The 16792-nt window shown below is 37.9% G+C and overlaps 4 protein-coding genes across 10 annotated transcripts; 2 read left to right on the top strand and 2 right to left on the bottom strand.

Annotated features, from left to right (window-relative positions):
- The first annotated feature begins 455 nt into the window (after positions 1–455).
- On the top strand, positions 456–5901 carry LOC137738183 (protein DA1-related 1). Of its 3 annotated transcripts, none has more exons than XM_068477822.2 (12): positions 456–1165; positions 1967–2105; positions 2341–2410; positions 2758–3091; positions 3735–3855; positions 4003–4086; positions 4219–4338; positions 4453–4665; positions 4753–4815; positions 4923–5041; positions 5124–5182; positions 5283–5901. In XM_068477822.2, the coding sequence occupies exons 2-12, from the start codon at positions 2001–2003 to the stop codon at positions 5618–5620; spliced, it is 1626 nt and encodes a 541-aa protein (XP_068333923.2). In that variant the 5' UTR covers positions 456–1165; positions 1967–2000; the 3' UTR covers positions 5621–5901. The 3 variants fall into 3 exon arrangements, with proteins under 3 accessions (XP_068333923.2, XP_068333915.2, XP_088542022.1); XM_068477814.2 differs by having other exon boundaries at positions 458–1165; positions 1961–2105; XM_088685896.1 differs by having other exon boundaries at positions 811–1165; positions 1948–2105.
- A 534-nt stretch (positions 5902–6435) lies between these two features.
- Positions 6436–8812, top strand: LOC137714127 (Tetratricopeptide repeat (TPR)-like superfamily protein). 2 transcript variants are annotated; one of them, XM_088686989.1, is made up of 2 exons: positions 6436–8529; positions 8628–8812. In XM_088686989.1, exons 1-2 carry the CDS (start codon positions 6613–6615, stop codon positions 8652–8654), a joined length of 1944 nt encoding a protein of 647 aa, XP_088543115.1. In that variant the 5' UTR covers positions 6436–6612; the 3' UTR covers positions 8655–8812. The 2 variants fall into 2 exon arrangements, with proteins under 2 accessions (XP_088543115.1, XP_068309515.2); XM_068453414.2 differs by having other exon boundaries at positions 6437–8812.
- A 1415-nt stretch (positions 8813–10227) lies between these two features.
- Positions 10228–15423, bottom strand: LOC137715305 (cold-regulated 413 plasma membrane protein 4). Of its 4 annotated transcripts, XM_088686956.1 has the most exons (8): positions 15157–15391; positions 13999–14106; positions 13847–13917; positions 13592–13741; positions 12578–12844; positions 11751–12496; positions 10818–11634; positions 10228–10677 (listed from the first exon to the last, which is right to left on the bottom strand). In XM_088686956.1, the coding sequence occupies exons 1-5, from the start codon at positions 15285–15287 to the stop codon at positions 12672–12674; spliced, it is 633 nt and encodes a 210-aa protein (XP_088543082.1). In that variant the 5' UTR covers positions 15288–15391; the 3' UTR covers positions 10228–10677; positions 10818–11634; positions 11751–12496; positions 12578–12671. The 4 variants fall into 4 exon arrangements, with proteins under 4 accessions (XP_088543082.1, XP_088543081.1, XP_088543083.1 ...); XM_088686955.1 differs by lacking the exon at positions 10228–10677 and having other exon boundaries at positions 10818–12496; positions 12578–12841; positions 15157–15423; XM_088686957.1 differs by lacking the exons at positions 10228–10677; positions 13999–14106 and having other exon boundaries at positions 10818–12496; positions 15157–15423.
- On the bottom strand, positions 10608–11792 carry LOC148690767 (protein LYK5-like). Its single transcript, XM_088685009.1, has 3 exons — positions 11522–11792; positions 11149–11395; positions 10608–10677 (listed from the first exon to the last, which is right to left on the bottom strand). Exons 1-3 carry the CDS (start codon positions 11790–11792, stop codon positions 10608–10610), a joined length of 588 nt encoding a protein of 195 aa, XP_088541135.1.
- Positions 15424–16792: the final 1369 nt, after the last annotated feature.

The raw sequence follows: 16792 nt of genomic DNA on the forward strand, positions 1-16792 counted from the left end.
ATTTAATTTGGCTATTTATTATCAATGATACATCATTTGTGGTGACATTTCAAGTGCATTTTAAAAATCTTTGTAAATATCCAATTCTTACCAAAAAAAGAGACTAATAAGAGAACTTTTTAATATGAACGTCCAACTTTAAAAGGTGCGTCTAGTATGTTTTTTATTTTTTATTTTTTATTTTATTTTATTTAAGACATGGAATATCACGGAAAGTAAATTGTTACAGTCATTAAAAAAAAAAAAGTGATACATGGACATTCTATTTAAGAGGATATTCTACTTTAATAAATGAGATTTGAGCCACACAATAAATTAGTTATAACTTATATCTTGATATTGTACCAAACACAAATATTATACATCCTTCATTGTGAAGAAAAAAAAAAATTATTAGTTGGAAAGTTAGACGAATTTTAAATACATAACGTTGAATCATGTCGGTATACTCAGTTGCATAACTCAAGCTCTCTTCTCTCAAACAACTAATAATTTAATGCGCAATGTTTTGGTAAACGGACTTGAAATATGGGAAGATCGAGGGGACCCATGTGGCAGGCAGAATGCCACAGTGAGGATTTTAAGAGCTTAGAAAAGCAATAGCAAATAGCAGTGGCTGGGTAAGCTTTGCCTCTGGAGCCACCTCGCTTTCAGTCGTAACCAAATGGGAAGATCAAACATCACCCTCTTGACTCTCTGTCAACCAGAAAAAGATTTGATGGAGTTTTTGACATTTAGTGGAGTGTGGTGGAGAATTGGTAGAGGACCCACATGGGATTAGAAACAATTGCAAGAAAAGCACAAACCTTTGAGATTCATTGCAATTCATCTATCTTCGAGTTTCTGTCTTTTTTGGTGGGCTTTAAGAAGAAAAAGTGGATTCTAGTACCCTGATGATGATCAGAGCTCTCCAAAAAGCTTCACCTGTTTGCAATTTTCTATTAATATTTTATAACCCCTTTGAAATCTGGTCCTGAATTTTGCGTAGTATTGAAGCAGTACCCACCCTTTATCTTTACCAAATTGGTTGTGACTATGTTCAAGGAAAGGTTGAGGGATTTGCAGGACTGAAAAGCTGTTGTTGGTATGATGGGGATTTGGGAACTTTATCTCATCTGGGATTCATCAGATTCTACTGTTTTTGCAGAATCTTAATTTGTTTCAGGTAGATTTTCTGGGACTTCTGTTTTGTTAGCTTATCTTTCTTCATTGAATTTGAATGCCCCACCTGCTTCAATTTTGTTTCTTTATTTTGATTGAACGTGTTATCGTACAAATATGTGGTTCGATGATAATGGATTGTGGATTGTTGCACGCTATCGGAATTTTGGGAAAAGGAAGCTTTTAGGTTAATTTCTTTGAATTGGATTGTGCTTATTGGAACAGTGTGTGAATGCCACAGAGCGAAATTCCGTTGGTTCGTAGTCATTTTAGTATTATATGAATCTGTTAAATGGTTGTATGTTGCTCCTGTATGCTGTAAGAAACTTGCTGAGAATGTATAATGGTTAGCTTAGCTAGAATTTATGTCTTTTTCTTTTTCTTCCGGTTTTCATGCCTTGTCTTAGTTATGATTTCGTTGCTTATCTATTCTTAGTGCTACCACCCTAAATCTGGAAATTGTTCCCAGATTAAGGCTTATTGTGTGTATGCTGTTCACAGATATTCTCCGATCCCACTCTTGCTGTTTCTTGCTTTGCAAATGTCATTGTGATAACTTCACGAGAGAGAACCAATTTTAGTCCACCCTATTTCTTCGCTTCATCTTTATTTTTTATTCTCAGTCTGTATCGGGCTAGTCAGTCATGACATCCATTAATGTTTTCTTTCGATGTTTAATGGCTAGCACAATTTAACATTCGTGCCACTAAATATCTATTATTTTTGCCTTTTGTTTTTGTTTCTGCTGTCTATTTAATGTTGTGCTTTCTCTTCCCTAAATAATAGACTCCTGGTGCAGGAACAGTTTGCCATCCTAGTGGCAGATAATATTTCTAGTTATGGGTTGGCTAACTAAGATTCTTAAAGGTTCTGGCCATAAGGGTCATTCTCATAAGAAGAAATTTAGAGAGGATAGAACATGGGATGAGCCTCGTGATTCTGTGGTAATTACTCTTTTGACTTCTATAAACCCAATTATTCATTGTTCCTGCACATTTAATGTTGTGGTGGGTTAGTTTTATGCCCATAGTAGGTAGACCGATATCTACCCGTCACAAAGTTAATTGACAGAAATAACCATGATAACCTAAGTCTGAAGTTTCCTGCATACTGATCATGCTTGTATTTTTGTGTTATTGTATAATGCTAACTGTATGTTGTTGGCAACTTGTAATCCAGGAAGAAGACATGGATGTTGCTATTGCACTGTCCCTTTCAGAACTAGATCAAAAAGGAAAAAATGTAATCGGTAAGTTTGACAAACTTGCAAAAACCAATTGATAACTTGCATATGCTGCATAAGCACAAGAGTTTCCTCACTGGGATACAATAGACTAACTGAATAACTTGGAATTCCCCCACTTTTCATACAAGGATTAGTAACTACTAGTGCTAGACATGAGCGATCGAGCAATATGCTTTAGGTGTGCAAATGCTTCTTGAAATCCGTAATGAATTGAATTGTGACATTTTCTATCAAGCATAGAGCGTGACTTCTGCATTACTCCACTAAAGGGGCATAATCATAAAATTTGGTTGTTATCTTCTGTTTGAGTGATAAGTTACTTATAATCCATTACCCTACTTATTTTTCAGAAGATGAATCTCAATCAGAGCATGACGAACAACCGGCTAAAGTAGAATCAGACGATGATGAACAATCATCTGAAGTTGAATCAAATGATGATGAACGATCTGCCAAAGTTGAATCAGATGATGATGCTCGATCGGCCAAAGTTCAGTCGGACGATGATGAAAAACCCGCAAAATTTCACTACGAGGAAGATGAACAAAGTGCTAAAGTTCAATTGGAGGAAGATGAACAACTTGCAAAGGCTATTCAAGAAAGTTTGATCATGGGTTCTCCTCCTCGACATGATAATGGCAATATATTTCAACCCTTTTCATTCTTCACGCCAGCTGGGTACAGGTGAATACGGACACTTAGCTATCTCTTGAATCTAGTCTAGTCAACCAAGTACTGTCATATGCCAATTTCTGTTATCTACAGGTTCGCAATAACTTTGAAAATGATTAGATTTTGTTCGATAGTAAACATTCAAAAAAAAATTGTGAAACAATACAGATGTAACTTTGTTCGATAGTAAACATTTAAAAAGTTGTGAAACAATATGGATGTAAAGGGAAAGGAATAAAGTTTGAGTTGCCCATATGGAAGCTTAGACTAGCTTTATAGCTCACACGCTTAGTTATATTAAGCCACCTGATGAGTTTTCAACCTATGTAGTAAGAATTGATACAAAAGGTACAAAATCAAATTATAAATGTGTAACTTGTTTGAGCATGAGAAAAATAGGTTGATATAAATTTATCCTTTGCTATACACATGTCTCTTCCGTAACCAGAGAGGAGTGTAGTAATTTTCTGGAGTTGTTTTACTGTAATTATTATGAATCAGAGGTGCAAGATCGTTACAATCTTTATGAATTCACATAGGGTAGTTTCATAAAACTAGGCCACTTGAGAATTGAGTCTTGCATTTCATGTAATTTTATAGCTGTATTCCAAAGGTGCATACAACCTGAGAAGGTTGTTAAAATTGTTGTTTGTAGGACATGTGCTGGCTGCAAGTCAGGAATTGGCCATGGACGATATTTGAGTTGCATGGGTGCTGTTTGGCATCCAGAATGCTTCCGTTGCCGTGCTTGCAATCTTCCAATTACTGATTATGAGGTCAGAATCTGGTTCTTGTTCAGTAAGAATTTTCTTTGGAATTGGCTGACAAAATACTTGAATTCCCAGCCAAGTTATTTTTAAAATTGGAAACATGATTGTATATAGCTATATATAATTTAATTTTGCATCTCCCATCCATGACAGTATTCTATGTCTGGGAATCACCCTTACCACAAATCCTGCTATAAGGAGCAGCATCACCCAAAATGCGATGTTTGCAAGAGTTTCGTAAGTTTATCTTCTATTTAGTTCTTTAATGATATTGCATTTCCATTTTCTTATAAAGAGTGAAGCATGCCCTTTTAAATTTATTTCTCCTTATAATTTTCTGTTTTTTCTTTTTCGGTTCTTTCTTTATAGATCCCAACAAATTCAGCTGGGCTTATTGAGTATAGAGCACATCCTTTCTGGCTACAAAAATACTGTCCTGCTCATGAGCGTGATAGGACCCCTCGGTGTTGTAGCTGTGAAAGAATGGAGGTGAGTTCATGAAAACACAACCTGTCCTCTTTGCAACAAAACAATAAATCCTGAAGGAACTGAAAAGGATATAAGACATTATTTTTAGTAATGATATGCCTTCTAACCTTGCAGCCCCGAGACACAAGATATTTGTTACTTGACGATGGTCGGAAGCTGTGTCTGGAGTGTCTAGACTCAGCAATTATGGACACTCACGAGTGTCAACCCCTTTACCTTGAAATACAAGATTTTTATGAAGGTTTAAACATGAAAGTGAAGCAGCAAGTTCCAATGCTCTTGGTCGAGAGACAAGCTCTAAATGAGGCCATGGAGGGAGAAAAGAATGTAATACTGACGCCTTAAAAGCTTGGAAAAATAACGTGCCATTGCATTTCTTCAATCTGATGTTTATTTGGACTTTAATGTGGGCAGGGTCATCATCACATGCCGGAGACTAGAGGACTCTGCTTGTCAGAAGAACAGACCGTTACTACTGTAGGAATTTATTCCTTCAAATTTTAGCTGTAAAAGTGGCATTTATATTTTCTAAGCTTTCAGTTCACTGGACAAGAGTTCTATGTTTATATTTTACTATGTTGCAGATTCTGAGGAGGCCAAAGATTGGAGATGGCTACCGGATGATAGACATGGTAACTGAGCCTCATAGGTTGATTCGTCGCTGTGAAGTAACAGCAATTCTCGTGTTGTATGGCCTTCCTAGGTAATATTTCTCTTGTTCCCTCTTTATCCATGTCATTAGTCATGTGCTAATTGTCTATGACCTAAAACTTCTATAAACACAGGTTGTTGACAGGGTCAATTCTGGCTCATGAGATGATGCACGCATGGCTAAGGCTTAACGGTGTGTGCCTGTCCCGCAGGACCTGCACTCAATATTCCGTTTATGACATTTGTAACATTTCCTTTTGGTTGCTTGCATTTACTAATAGGTTGTTGTGCAGGCTATCCAAACCTGAGCCCTGAGGTCGAAGAAGGTATCTGCCAAGTGCTAGCACATATGTGGCTGGACGCCGAGACGTATTCTACACCAGGTAGTGATGTTGCCTCATCATCATCCTCTTCTTCCTCCTCCCCGTCCTCTTCTAGTTTGGCATCATCTAAGAAGGGTAAACGCTCTGACTTTGAGAAAAGACTCGGTGAATTTTTCAAACACCAAATTGAGTCGGATTCATCAACAGCTTACGGAGAAGGGTTCAGGATAGGTAACCAAGCTGTGCTCAAGTTTGGTCTGAGGAGGACCCTCGACCATATTCGATTGATCGGAAATTTTCCCGAGTGACTTGTAGGGTTGATCTAAAGAGTTGTTACTGCATAAATCCATACCTAGGCCTTGCCCATATTGATTTTATAGGATATACATCATAAGATATACTGATATAGAGATCAGCAAAGAGAATGCTCATTTCTGTGTGAATTGCTGTCATCTCCAAACAGTTTGGGAGACATATGAAACATATTTATAAATTATACCACCACATTTTTACACTCAATCTGTTTGGCACAATTTGTAACAAAAAGAGGGATGACAATTTTGAAGGGATTGCTTTCAGAGGCCAAAAATGTTTACATTTTGATATTTTGTGCCTGTGACGTTTTTTTTATCCACAAATACCAAGTGTGACCATCCTTCACTGATATATTTAATGTTTTGAGTTTGAATTTCTTATCGCCTCTATCTATTGTTAAAAAAAAAAAAAAAAATTAAAATGGGGCTCTATACAGTGTTCGATAGACTAATTTTTGAAAAACTTCTTGGCTTGAATATAATAATGAATGATTTGGCTTCTTTGATGCTCATGACCTTTATAACAGTCTAATATGCACACAAATGTATCTCATTATCAAACTGTGATTTATGGGCATATGATGATTTCTTACGTGAAAGCCAAGCCAAGTATTTTTCATGTCAGAACGCCCTAAACTATTGCTTTTAATGTCTTCGTAATTTTAAAAAAATAATAATAAATCTCTCTTGTAAAATAGTACGTAATACTGAATGGTATAGAACGTGAACGAGTAAGATCGAAAAATAGAAGATTTAACGGTTATGTATATCAAATCTAACTGTTTAAACACTCTTAGCATTGAAGTCCTATTCTAAAATAAAAGTCATGACATGGTTTAGGACGAGATCAATGAAAACGCTTCCAATAAATCGTTCTCCCGCCGCGCACTTAAACCAAAAAGACCAAAACCTCCAACGCTTGCACCCGCCAAACCCCTGGCCGATGGCTTATAACTTCATGCACACCAACTGTTCGACGCTTTGACATGCAGTTCAAGCAACTATTTCGCAGGACAAACCTGATCAACATCCTCACCCAGCAACAAACCTGCCACTATGCTCACGATCCATTTCCCAACAAGGTCTCCCACTACCTCCACCGCGCCAAACTCATCGATTCCATTCGTCTCCGGCTCCGGTCCAACGCCCCAAACTCTCTCGCTCCGCTCGCAAATGACCGGCTTCTTGACTCCTTTGTTGTCACTCAAGCCCTCCGCTCCGCGCCCTCCGCCGATTCCGCCCTCTCCCTCGTTGAGTTTCTCGAATCAAACCCTCGTTTCGATCATACCCAGAACACGGTTCATGCCTTGGCCACAGTGCTTGCCAAGTCTCGCCGAGCTGCGGAGCTTAATTCCCTCATTGAAGCAGTTCATGCTGGGAAGTTTCGAAATGTTCGCGTCAGCTTCATGAATGTTATGCAGTGGCAGGCTGCGGTTGGAGATGTCGAGGCAGTTGTTAAAACATGGGATGAGTATAGAGTCAGCTCGGAGAAACGTGTGTGCGTGGAGTCTTATAACATTGTGATGCGCATTTTTGCGCAAATGGGAAAAGATTCAGAGGCGGTGAGGGTTTTTAGTATGATGATTGAAGAAGGGGCAATCCCGAATAGTCGGACTTATACGGTGATGATTGAGCACCTTGTGAGTTCTGGGAAGTGGAAATCTGCAATGGAGGTGTTTAATGTGCTGCCTTTGATGAGGGTGAAGCGAACTTTGAACCAGTTTTCAGTTTTGGTAGATGCATGTGTTGGTGTTGAACAGTTTGACGAGGTTGAGAATTTACTTAAAGAAATGCGGGTTGATGGGATATTGCCCGGGCGAGCTATGCGTTTGTCTTTGCAACGGATTCAAGAGGCGGGGTTTGTTCATGAGACTGATGAATTTCTAAGAGAAATGTTGCCGAATGAGGGAATCAAGAGCATAAAGTATTGTGTTGATAGCGGTGATGGTGATGACGATGACGATGAGGATAGTGGTGAGGATGCTGGTGATGATGTTGGTGGAGTCGGTGGAGTTGGTGATGTTAATGGGGTTCAGTTAAAGCCATGGTTAGACCCAAGATTATTAGCAAATGCCTTGCAAAAGTGGAACTCTGATGAGGTATCAGCATTGGAGGAGGCAAAATTTGTGTGGACTACTCGTTTAGTATGCAAGATTCTTAGGAATTTTAAATCAGCAGAAACAGCTTGGAGTTTTTTCTGTTGGGTCGCTTGTCAGCCGGGTTTTACTCATGATATTTACACAGTACAAAGGATGATGACCCTTTTAGCACGCCATGGGCTTTCTGAATTGGTTGACCAACTATTAAACAAAATAAGGATTGAGCAAATGAGATTGCCCTTCTGCACTATCAGGTTGATCATTGATTTTTATGGTATCTCAAAGGAAGCTGACGCTGCTCTGAAGGTCTTTCACGATGATAGAAACCTGTGTGGCCCTATATCGAACTTTAATTTGATGCTTCTGTATTCCTCTCTTTTACGAACATTGACCAAGTGCGGGAGGGATTCTGACGCATTGGATGTGCTTGAAGAGATGATTATGTCTGGGATTGTTCCCGATATCCAGACGTTTTCAGGGTTGATGCATCATTTTGCACTAAATGCGGACATCAAAACTGTGCAGAAACTCTTTGCAATGGTTAGGCAGAGTGGAGTTCAGCCAGATGCTTATATGTTTAAAGTCCTGATCCAAGCATATTGCAAGTGTGGGAGAGCTGCTCTTGCATGGCGGGTTTTTGAAGACCTACGGAATTTAAAGTTGGTGCCTGACGCCGCCACAAAAGAGCTGCTTGTAAAGAGTCTTTGGAAGGAAGGAAAGCGGAGAGAGGCTGCCGTGGTGGAAGAGAGTTGTGAGGAAGTAAGTGACGCCCTTCCGCTCACATTGCGCGGCCACTTATGGACGGTAAGCTCTGCTGATCTTACAAAAGTTTTTTCTATTTACTCAAATGGTTTCTTATCAGCTGGCGGGTAGAGTTTTTGTACTAATGGTTTACTATGTAGCGGAATACTTGCATCGTACAATCGTGAAGTTAAGGACCGTATCTACAACTACAGATACTGTCTTAAATGTGTGCGCTTGTGTTGTTATGTACTGGTATTTATTTTTCCCTTCACAGTGGATGGAAATTAGACAAATCCCATGTCCTTAATTAATCATTTGCTTTGTAGACATGTTTTCCTTTAAATTGTCTGATTATTTGTTTCTACTGAAAACTTTAGTATAGCTATTGTCATTCAACTACTGTGGGCGGGCACAATTGGCCCTTTACACAATGGTGGAAAGGTGTTGAGCCCTGCACGACGGCGTGAGTTCAAATCTCGGTGGCTAATCTAACATAATCTATCGTTTCGCAAAAAAAAAAAAACAAACTACTCTGGGCGGGCGTCCTTTGAGTTTGTTATGTTTATCTCTCTAGCAGCCGTTTAGTGTGAAATATGTGGTCATGAACCTATGATTGGGTCGGGAGTCGCTTGATTTCTAGTACGATCGCGTAAGCAAATGTTGCCATAACTAATTGAGAAGCCTGCAGAATTTTAGCAGGTCGTAACAATGGCGATCTCCTTCCTTTGCTACAAACCTCTGTATTCTTATGCTACTCTTCTTCTTCACTGCCAGAATTTTAGCTCAATCAGCACCATCCAACTCGAGCACAAGCTTAATATCGAATCACACCAGATCAATGAAATTTTTTTATTTCAGCACCTATGTCACCTTCACACCGAATCATCCGGAACAATGACCACTCCAAATGGAGAAAACAAATTCCGGTGAATTTCTGATCACGAGTATATATTAATCAATTTAGTATTAAAACAAAAATATCATGTAGTTTACTTTTACCTATAAAAAGAACTTAGCTGTTGATTAACCCTTAAAACTCAATGTCAGCTTCCAACCCTTAAAACTTAAGATGACTCACTGCAGGGAAAGTTAACCCTTAAAACTCAATTTCAGTCCCTTCACTGTTCAATATACACCTGACGTGTATTTAAAAAGTGGACTACTCGTCCAATAAACAATTACTACGTAATAAAATGATTACGTGAAATGATGTATTCAAAATGTGACTTCTTTGTCTAACTAATAAGAACTTGACACTCGGTAAATTTGGTTGCAAGAGAGCATCCTTACTACTACGAGTCCCAAGAAGCAAAGTCGACCTACTGGTCAGCGAAGGAGATAAAAAAGAGCGGACATTTGGAAAAAGAGATTAAAGTTCAGTATTCTTATTGGAATGGTAGGCTAAGTGTTGGAATATGCAAGTTAAATCAGTTTATCAAAATAGTACATAAATTTTTTGCATCCATTTTAGACCGCTTATTTAATGCGTTAGAGTAGTTTATAATATTATAAATATTGTTTGTCTTATAAAAAAAAAATAGCAATCTCATGCACAATTTGTGGGGTTAATGAAGGTAGCCATTAAGAATTGGCAAGATTGAAACTATTTTGCCGTTTTCAATCATGGGCTCATGTATTAAACTTAAATTAATGACTAATCCTCTGTTTGACTAGTGTCAAATATTCATTAGCCAGGCCGGATAACGACAAGTAGTATATCTAACTTCTTATTTTAAGCATGATTTAATCCTAATCAAGTTTCTAATATTTTTCTCGAATTTATTATCAATTTCAAGATGCAATGAGATATTCAAGTACAAATTCATAGCCGAGGAACTGCCATGTCAGCAACTGAAAAATTGTCAAAAACTCAGGTCTATAAAAGGCCTGTTTTCCTTGTAATTCTTCATTCATCAGAATCAAGCACAAATTCATTTGTTTTTCTTGCAACTCTAGCTGTTGAAGTTGCAACAACACCAATGGCGGTCATCTTTCATCTTTCTCCTAATTTTCGTATTGTTTTCGAGCAGCAACTTTGCATCTGCATTGCTACGCACCACAGGCCCTGACCTTTCATGCTCTGCAGACTCCCCTACCTCATGTCAAACATATGTCACATACATTTCCCAGCCCCCAAGCTACAAGGATCTTGGATCCATAGCTGATGTCTTCGGTGTTAGTCGCTCATCGGTTTCAAAAGCGAATAAACTGTTAGAACCAATCAAATGTCAAGCATATAATATACAACAATTGCATAGTTTATTTCGAATAGAAATTTCACAAGGATAAAATATATCTCACAATATAAATAATTAATAAAACTGAATAATAAATCACAAAACACTGACTTGGTTAGGAAGATAGAAGCTTGCAGTAGCAATCTCCTAAGACAGAAATTCGCCCCTACACCAATGCAGTAGTTCAACGGACGTCTATCTTGCAGGATACAAGTTCTTGCACTCGAACTTGGATTCTTGGTGAATTGGTTGTGGTGTTTCTCTGTGAAGTATGGAAAAAGAAGCGATGGAATTGTTATTCGATTTCTGATCTTACGGCCATATTTATAATGGCGTAATGAAGCAATTAAAGCCATTCACGTTTATCTTCAAGAACGGTTGTAACTGTTCACATGAACAGTTTATCCTTTAAAAAAAAAAACTGAATGCATAGAAGGATAACTCTTTTGCAAGAGCGAGTTCTGGGGGATAACTCTTTTGCATAGAAGGATCCATGAACTCCTTCAAACTCTGCCCTCCATGTTCGTTGTTAAGCACAGAGTATACTACATCAGACAAGCAAATATTCTTTTCGTAAAACATAGCGACCTCTTTTCCAGTGAGTACTTCCAGCCTGAGAGCGCCAAATGCGTAGACATCAAGCTTTGTGGATATCAAGCCATTTTCCAAGTACTCAGGAGCTATGTAGCCTATGTTCCGACAATGTGATTTGTCAAAGAAAACTCACCTTCCAGTGCTTCTGTTGACCTTGCTAGACTGAAGTCTGCGATCTTGGCCCTGAAATCGCTGTCGAGAAGAATGTTACTGCTCTTTACATCCTTGTGGACATGGGGGAGGAGTGGCGAAGCTGTGGAGATAGTGAAGCCCTGAGGCCACATCCAGCAGAATCTGTATTTTTTGTGTCCAATTCAGGAACTTCCCATGATTGCTGCTGTAGTAGATCCAATCACTTAATGGTCCATTGACAGCATACTCGTAGATAAGATATGAATGTCCAACATTAAAGAAAACGCCAAAGAGGCGAATGAGAGCAGAATGGCTGACCTTTTGTAGTAAATTTATCTCTTTGGACACATCTCCATTCATCTTCTTAATGGCTGCCAAATCCTCATTAATTTTGGCGCGATAAACAGACCCTTAACCATATAAGCAGTACTAAAACCACCTGTTGCACGTTGCAGATCCTCAAATTTGTAAACTTGGAGGGATTGAGCTATGCCAGATAAACCTCTAAAAAGTCCCGAGACCTCTTCCTCCACCTTTTTCTCTTGTGGTTTCTCAAGAGGCTCAAAGCTCTCTGAGGCAATAATTGGATCAAAACCCTTCTTAGTACTTCCACGGAAGAATGTGCAGAAGATAATGTCACCTATGACCAATACAAGTCCCCCTCCGCCAAGGGCGTAAACCCATGTTTTGTTTGAGTTATTGGAGGGGGGTGGAGGTATTGCTGGAGGTGATGGTGATGATGTGGGAGGCTCTACGGTTTGAGAACTGTTTGGAGGGTTTTTCAAAGGAAATAAAAGTGTGGTGAAGGGAAAATGGTGGAGTCTTGCTCCAAAAGCCCATTAGTTTCAAGAGTTCTCCCTGTATCCGAGCCAAATTTCGTGCTGATCAATGAAACATAATCGCCTTGAGCGATTAAGTAAGTCAAACGATACTTGAAACGTAGATCAGTTTGGTTCTTTGTGGACAAGCACATCTAAGAGCAACAATGAGTCTATCACCAATGTACAAGTTTTCTGCAGTTAGATTACTATTCTGGTTCAGCATAGCTTGACATGTCGAAAGGCCTGGCAATGTGTTATTCGCAATGATTAAAAACGTATCGACCTTCACAACAACATGAAACGTGTTTAGCTGATAGTACTCACCTGAGCAGGAGCAAGTAATCGGAACAATCACCAACTTGTTGGTTTCGAACGTTGCTTCTCAGAAACCGAATTTATCTCCGCCAGCTGAGACACGTCAGAAGTCAGCATATTGGAGATGGCAGAGACCATGTTGTAAGGTGCCCGGGATCTGAAGGTGAGGAATGTTTCGCAACTCTTGCTTGCTCCATTGCAGGTGTAGCCAAGAACAGATTTTGAGTAGGTTTTTGGGTTGTAACAATCCGTGAAGGTCTGTCCCTCGTAAGGCTGCTGAGCAAAAATCAAAAAAGAGCAACAAAAAATGGTGAGTCATTAGCAGATATGAGATGGGGGATATCCATTTTTCTTGAATTGAAAGATTTGGAGTTGTTCTGTCAAGAAAAAAAATGACTAGAAAGATTTGGAATATTAAAAAAAGATTTTTTTTTTTTTTTTTCTGCTCTTATTAAGAAAAGTAGGTGTATTATAATACTAATCTTTGGCAGTTATCAACATTGGTTAGGAAGGCACAGTAAAGAACAATTAAATACTTGTTATGATTTTCAAACCCTCGTGTAACAAGATACATACACTATCGTATTCTATTAGTGTTTCCCTTATCACGTGCCATGGCCCAAATTGTACCCAATAATTCCTCCTATATATGATGCGTCAGAGGGGCAATTAGACTCTTACTCAACATAAGGTCCAAGTCTCCAAATCTGCAATTCACACGGCAGAAACTTTGCCAACATAGATGTAAAAGATTTTCCAAGTATTAGTGCTTTATGTTGATCTACAGTAAGAACACAATCAAATATATCTGGCCTAAGTAGATATGGCATCTGCAATGGAGCTGTTCAGTAATATTCATAAACAACGTTGAGTTCGGAACAAGCCATCGAAACAAGCCAATAAATGATCTAGAATACATGTTGCATCTTCTCCTTTTCTACCAAATTTCTGAGCACAGATACAATATTGTAAAGAAGAAGATAAATCCTATACAAAGACAATAAGCAAAGCAATGAAAATTACATCGACAGTTACAAAAACCTCCGATTTCTCGAATCTCTGTTATGACCAGCGAAACTCCAAGTATTAGACAAAAGATGCAGCCCACGATACTATCACGCAGTCCGTTAGCAACCCAGACAGGTGTGATGACAAACAAGAGAAAACGAGAAACTGCACACATATATAATCATCAGAAACCGAAAATCTAAAATAACAATACAATCATATCATAGACATAAGTCAAGAAGTACGTCATGGTCAAGATTATAAAAATACCTGGAATAGTTTGAGGAAAGAAGAGGTTTGCGGCAACAGCTAGAAAGGAAACCCAATAACCGAATTGCCCCCTGCATACTTCGATTTGTAAGTTTGATGGATATGTGGGCATATTAGTTATGCAAATTTGAAAGGAATTGATCAGTAAGCACCTCAAAATTTTGAACAAGACTGTTGGGAAGCTTGTAAACAAGTACAGTACAAGAAAGTTACTTTGCATGGCTGATCTCCGCCCTGCTCGGTTCAAGATTAACAAAATTCTGTGCAAAAAAATGTTGGATTTGGGGAATTAATTACTGTGCTAAGAGCTATGTTGACATGTCAAAATAAGATGGAATCAGATGTAGTCTATCTAAAGTTTCCTTCTGAAGACCTCATTGATGAAAGAGGCTTTGGTAGAAATTGAATATCAAGAAAAGGTGATCATCATTGACAAATATCAAGTAGCAATCACAAACAATACAACGCATGTACTGGAAACCTGAACCCCGGACATATGAAGTTTTGTAAATTGAAAAGTGAAACAAAGAACACATCAATAGACAACAAAATTTGATCCAAAGGAATAAAAGAGAAAATGTGCTATTCAAGCCATCATACAAAATCTATCAGACAAGGTAGCGATTTGATCGAAAATATACCTCAATATATCAAGTATCTATCAGTTACAATAAAAAATGTCACAACAGTCAAATTTAAGTACAAATTACAGATTTTACTTTTACAGGTACTTTAACAGTCTCTAATGACCTATCAATCTATCATACTCATAAATGTGACTCGCGAAACTTCAGTGACAACAATGGAATTAGACGAAAACCAAAATACTGTGGTCAGGGCCACTCAAAACAAACTAATAAATTTAAACTGAAAAATAATAGGAAGAAAGGTAATTACTTTGCTCTGTCATCAATTACTCAACTAGAAATTTCACAGGATTTTCTCATATGTTTCTTCTTCCGGTTTAATTTATCAAACCCAATACAGAATTTAAACAGATTGTTAAATGGAGCTGCAATTTCAATTAAAAATCCAAATCATCGATTCATATGGTAAGTAGATAACGGAAACAAAGTCCACATCTTGAGAGTTCAGCAACACATAGCCATCCTTTTGCACCATATGCATCCAATCCAAGCAAACCAAAATCAACAACGTCTCACTAATTCTAACTAATACTGCAAGCACTGGAAGTAACATTCGAATTCGTGAATTGGGTTTCCAGATTTCAACCAGCCGGGACAGTTGAATACAAAGTAAAACTGTAAAAGAATGAAAAGGATTATTTTTTGAGTAGTGAAGTGACTCACAAGGCAAAGACGGTTCCACCCCATTGAAAGGCAGCTCGAGCCCTGCTCGCGCTCGATCCAAATTCATATTCTGCTTCTCCAAATCCAACATTTGCAGCAGCAGCCGCCAATCCAGCAAACCCCATGTCCATATTCTCCCTAAAAGATTCAATTTTTCTCCACCATTATTTCTCCATGGTTTCTGTGGAGTCCGTGGACTGGAATGGAATGGTGGGTCGGAAACTTTTGAAGCAGCAGCCACCAATCCAGCAAACCCGTGTTTTTCTACCTAACGAGGGTTGAATTCCACGTGCTGGGCATGCTTCCGAGACATGTTTTCGTCTTTGCCTCCTGAATCTGAGGGCAACATTGAAAAATCTCTACACTTACGCACAGGAAGTGAGAGTGCTCGAATATTCCCTTTCGCTTTTGTTTTGGTCGAATATTTTCCTTCAAATGCCTCATGTTCCATTGATGGAGCCTTATTACCACCAAATCTGGTCCACAATCCCAAAGAAAGCTTTTTAGTGGTTCATATTTCACACAATAAATTTCTTCAAATTCTTGAACGCACGTTTAATCGTTAAATTCAACAATGTATTATAATTATATTAATTTTTTAATGGCTTAATTCTTGTAAGGAACAGATTTTCACACAACATTTTTAGCTTCTTAAAATCCCTTTTTTATTTTAAGTCATTGGATTAATAAATCAAATAGAATCAATGGTCAAAACTATAAATATGTGTTTATTCTTTCTCGTTTTAAGTTCATGAACCTAGGTCTAATTGTTGAACTCAAGAATGCCTTCTAGGAATCGATTGAATATTTTTGTTTACTAATCCAAAATTCCAAAAGATGCTCGTCATTCCGTCCACATTTCTCCTATCTTCTAACAATATATATAAATCTTCTAGGTGTAGTTTCGTTTGGCGATAAGAGTCTTCATGCAAATGTATTATAATATATATTGATTTTTTAGTAGCTCAATTTTTTTAGAGGAGAGATTTTCTCACATCCTTTTTAGCTTTTTACAATCCCTCTCTTTATTTTTAAACATTGGATTAACTAAATCAAATGGAATCAACAATCAAGAATAAAGAAAAGTGCGTAAAAGATTAAAATATGTGTTCATCATTTCCGTTTTTAAGTTCTTGAACCTAGATCTAATTGTTAAACTCAAAAATGCATTCTATGAATTGATTGAATCTTTTATGTTTTCTAATCCAAAATTTCAAAGATGCTCGTCATTCCCTCTACGCTTCTCCTATATTTTAGTTTTGTTTGGCGATAAAGTCTTCATGGTTCTGGTCGCACTTTATCTCTATTCCCCTCCACGTTTCTCCTATCTTCTAACAAGATTATCAAACGTTGGTGCAGTTTTTTTTTCTCGTCATGCCTTTATGGTAGTTATACATCTTGCAATTTTTAATACTCGTGAATATTATCTTTCTTGTTGGTTGAATGTGAGTCTTTCGTGTAATACATATTTTGAAAGCACAAAAACTAGACATTAGGATCACGGATAATGAGTCGAATCGATATAAAATATAGACAGACTTATTTGTAGAATACATAGAAAAATAATGGCGATGAAGAACTCGGAACTATCTTCTATCCTCTACAATCTAAAATGCTATTGCTAGTGAATAGGATT

Source organism: Pyrus communis, chromosome 15 (genome assembly GCF_041283825.1).
Source record: "Pyrus communis isolate YQ-2024b chromosome 15, ASM4128382v1, whole genome shotgun sequence".
Classification (NCBI taxonomy): Eukaryota; Viridiplantae; Streptophyta; class Magnoliopsida; order Rosales; family Rosaceae; genus Pyrus; species Pyrus communis.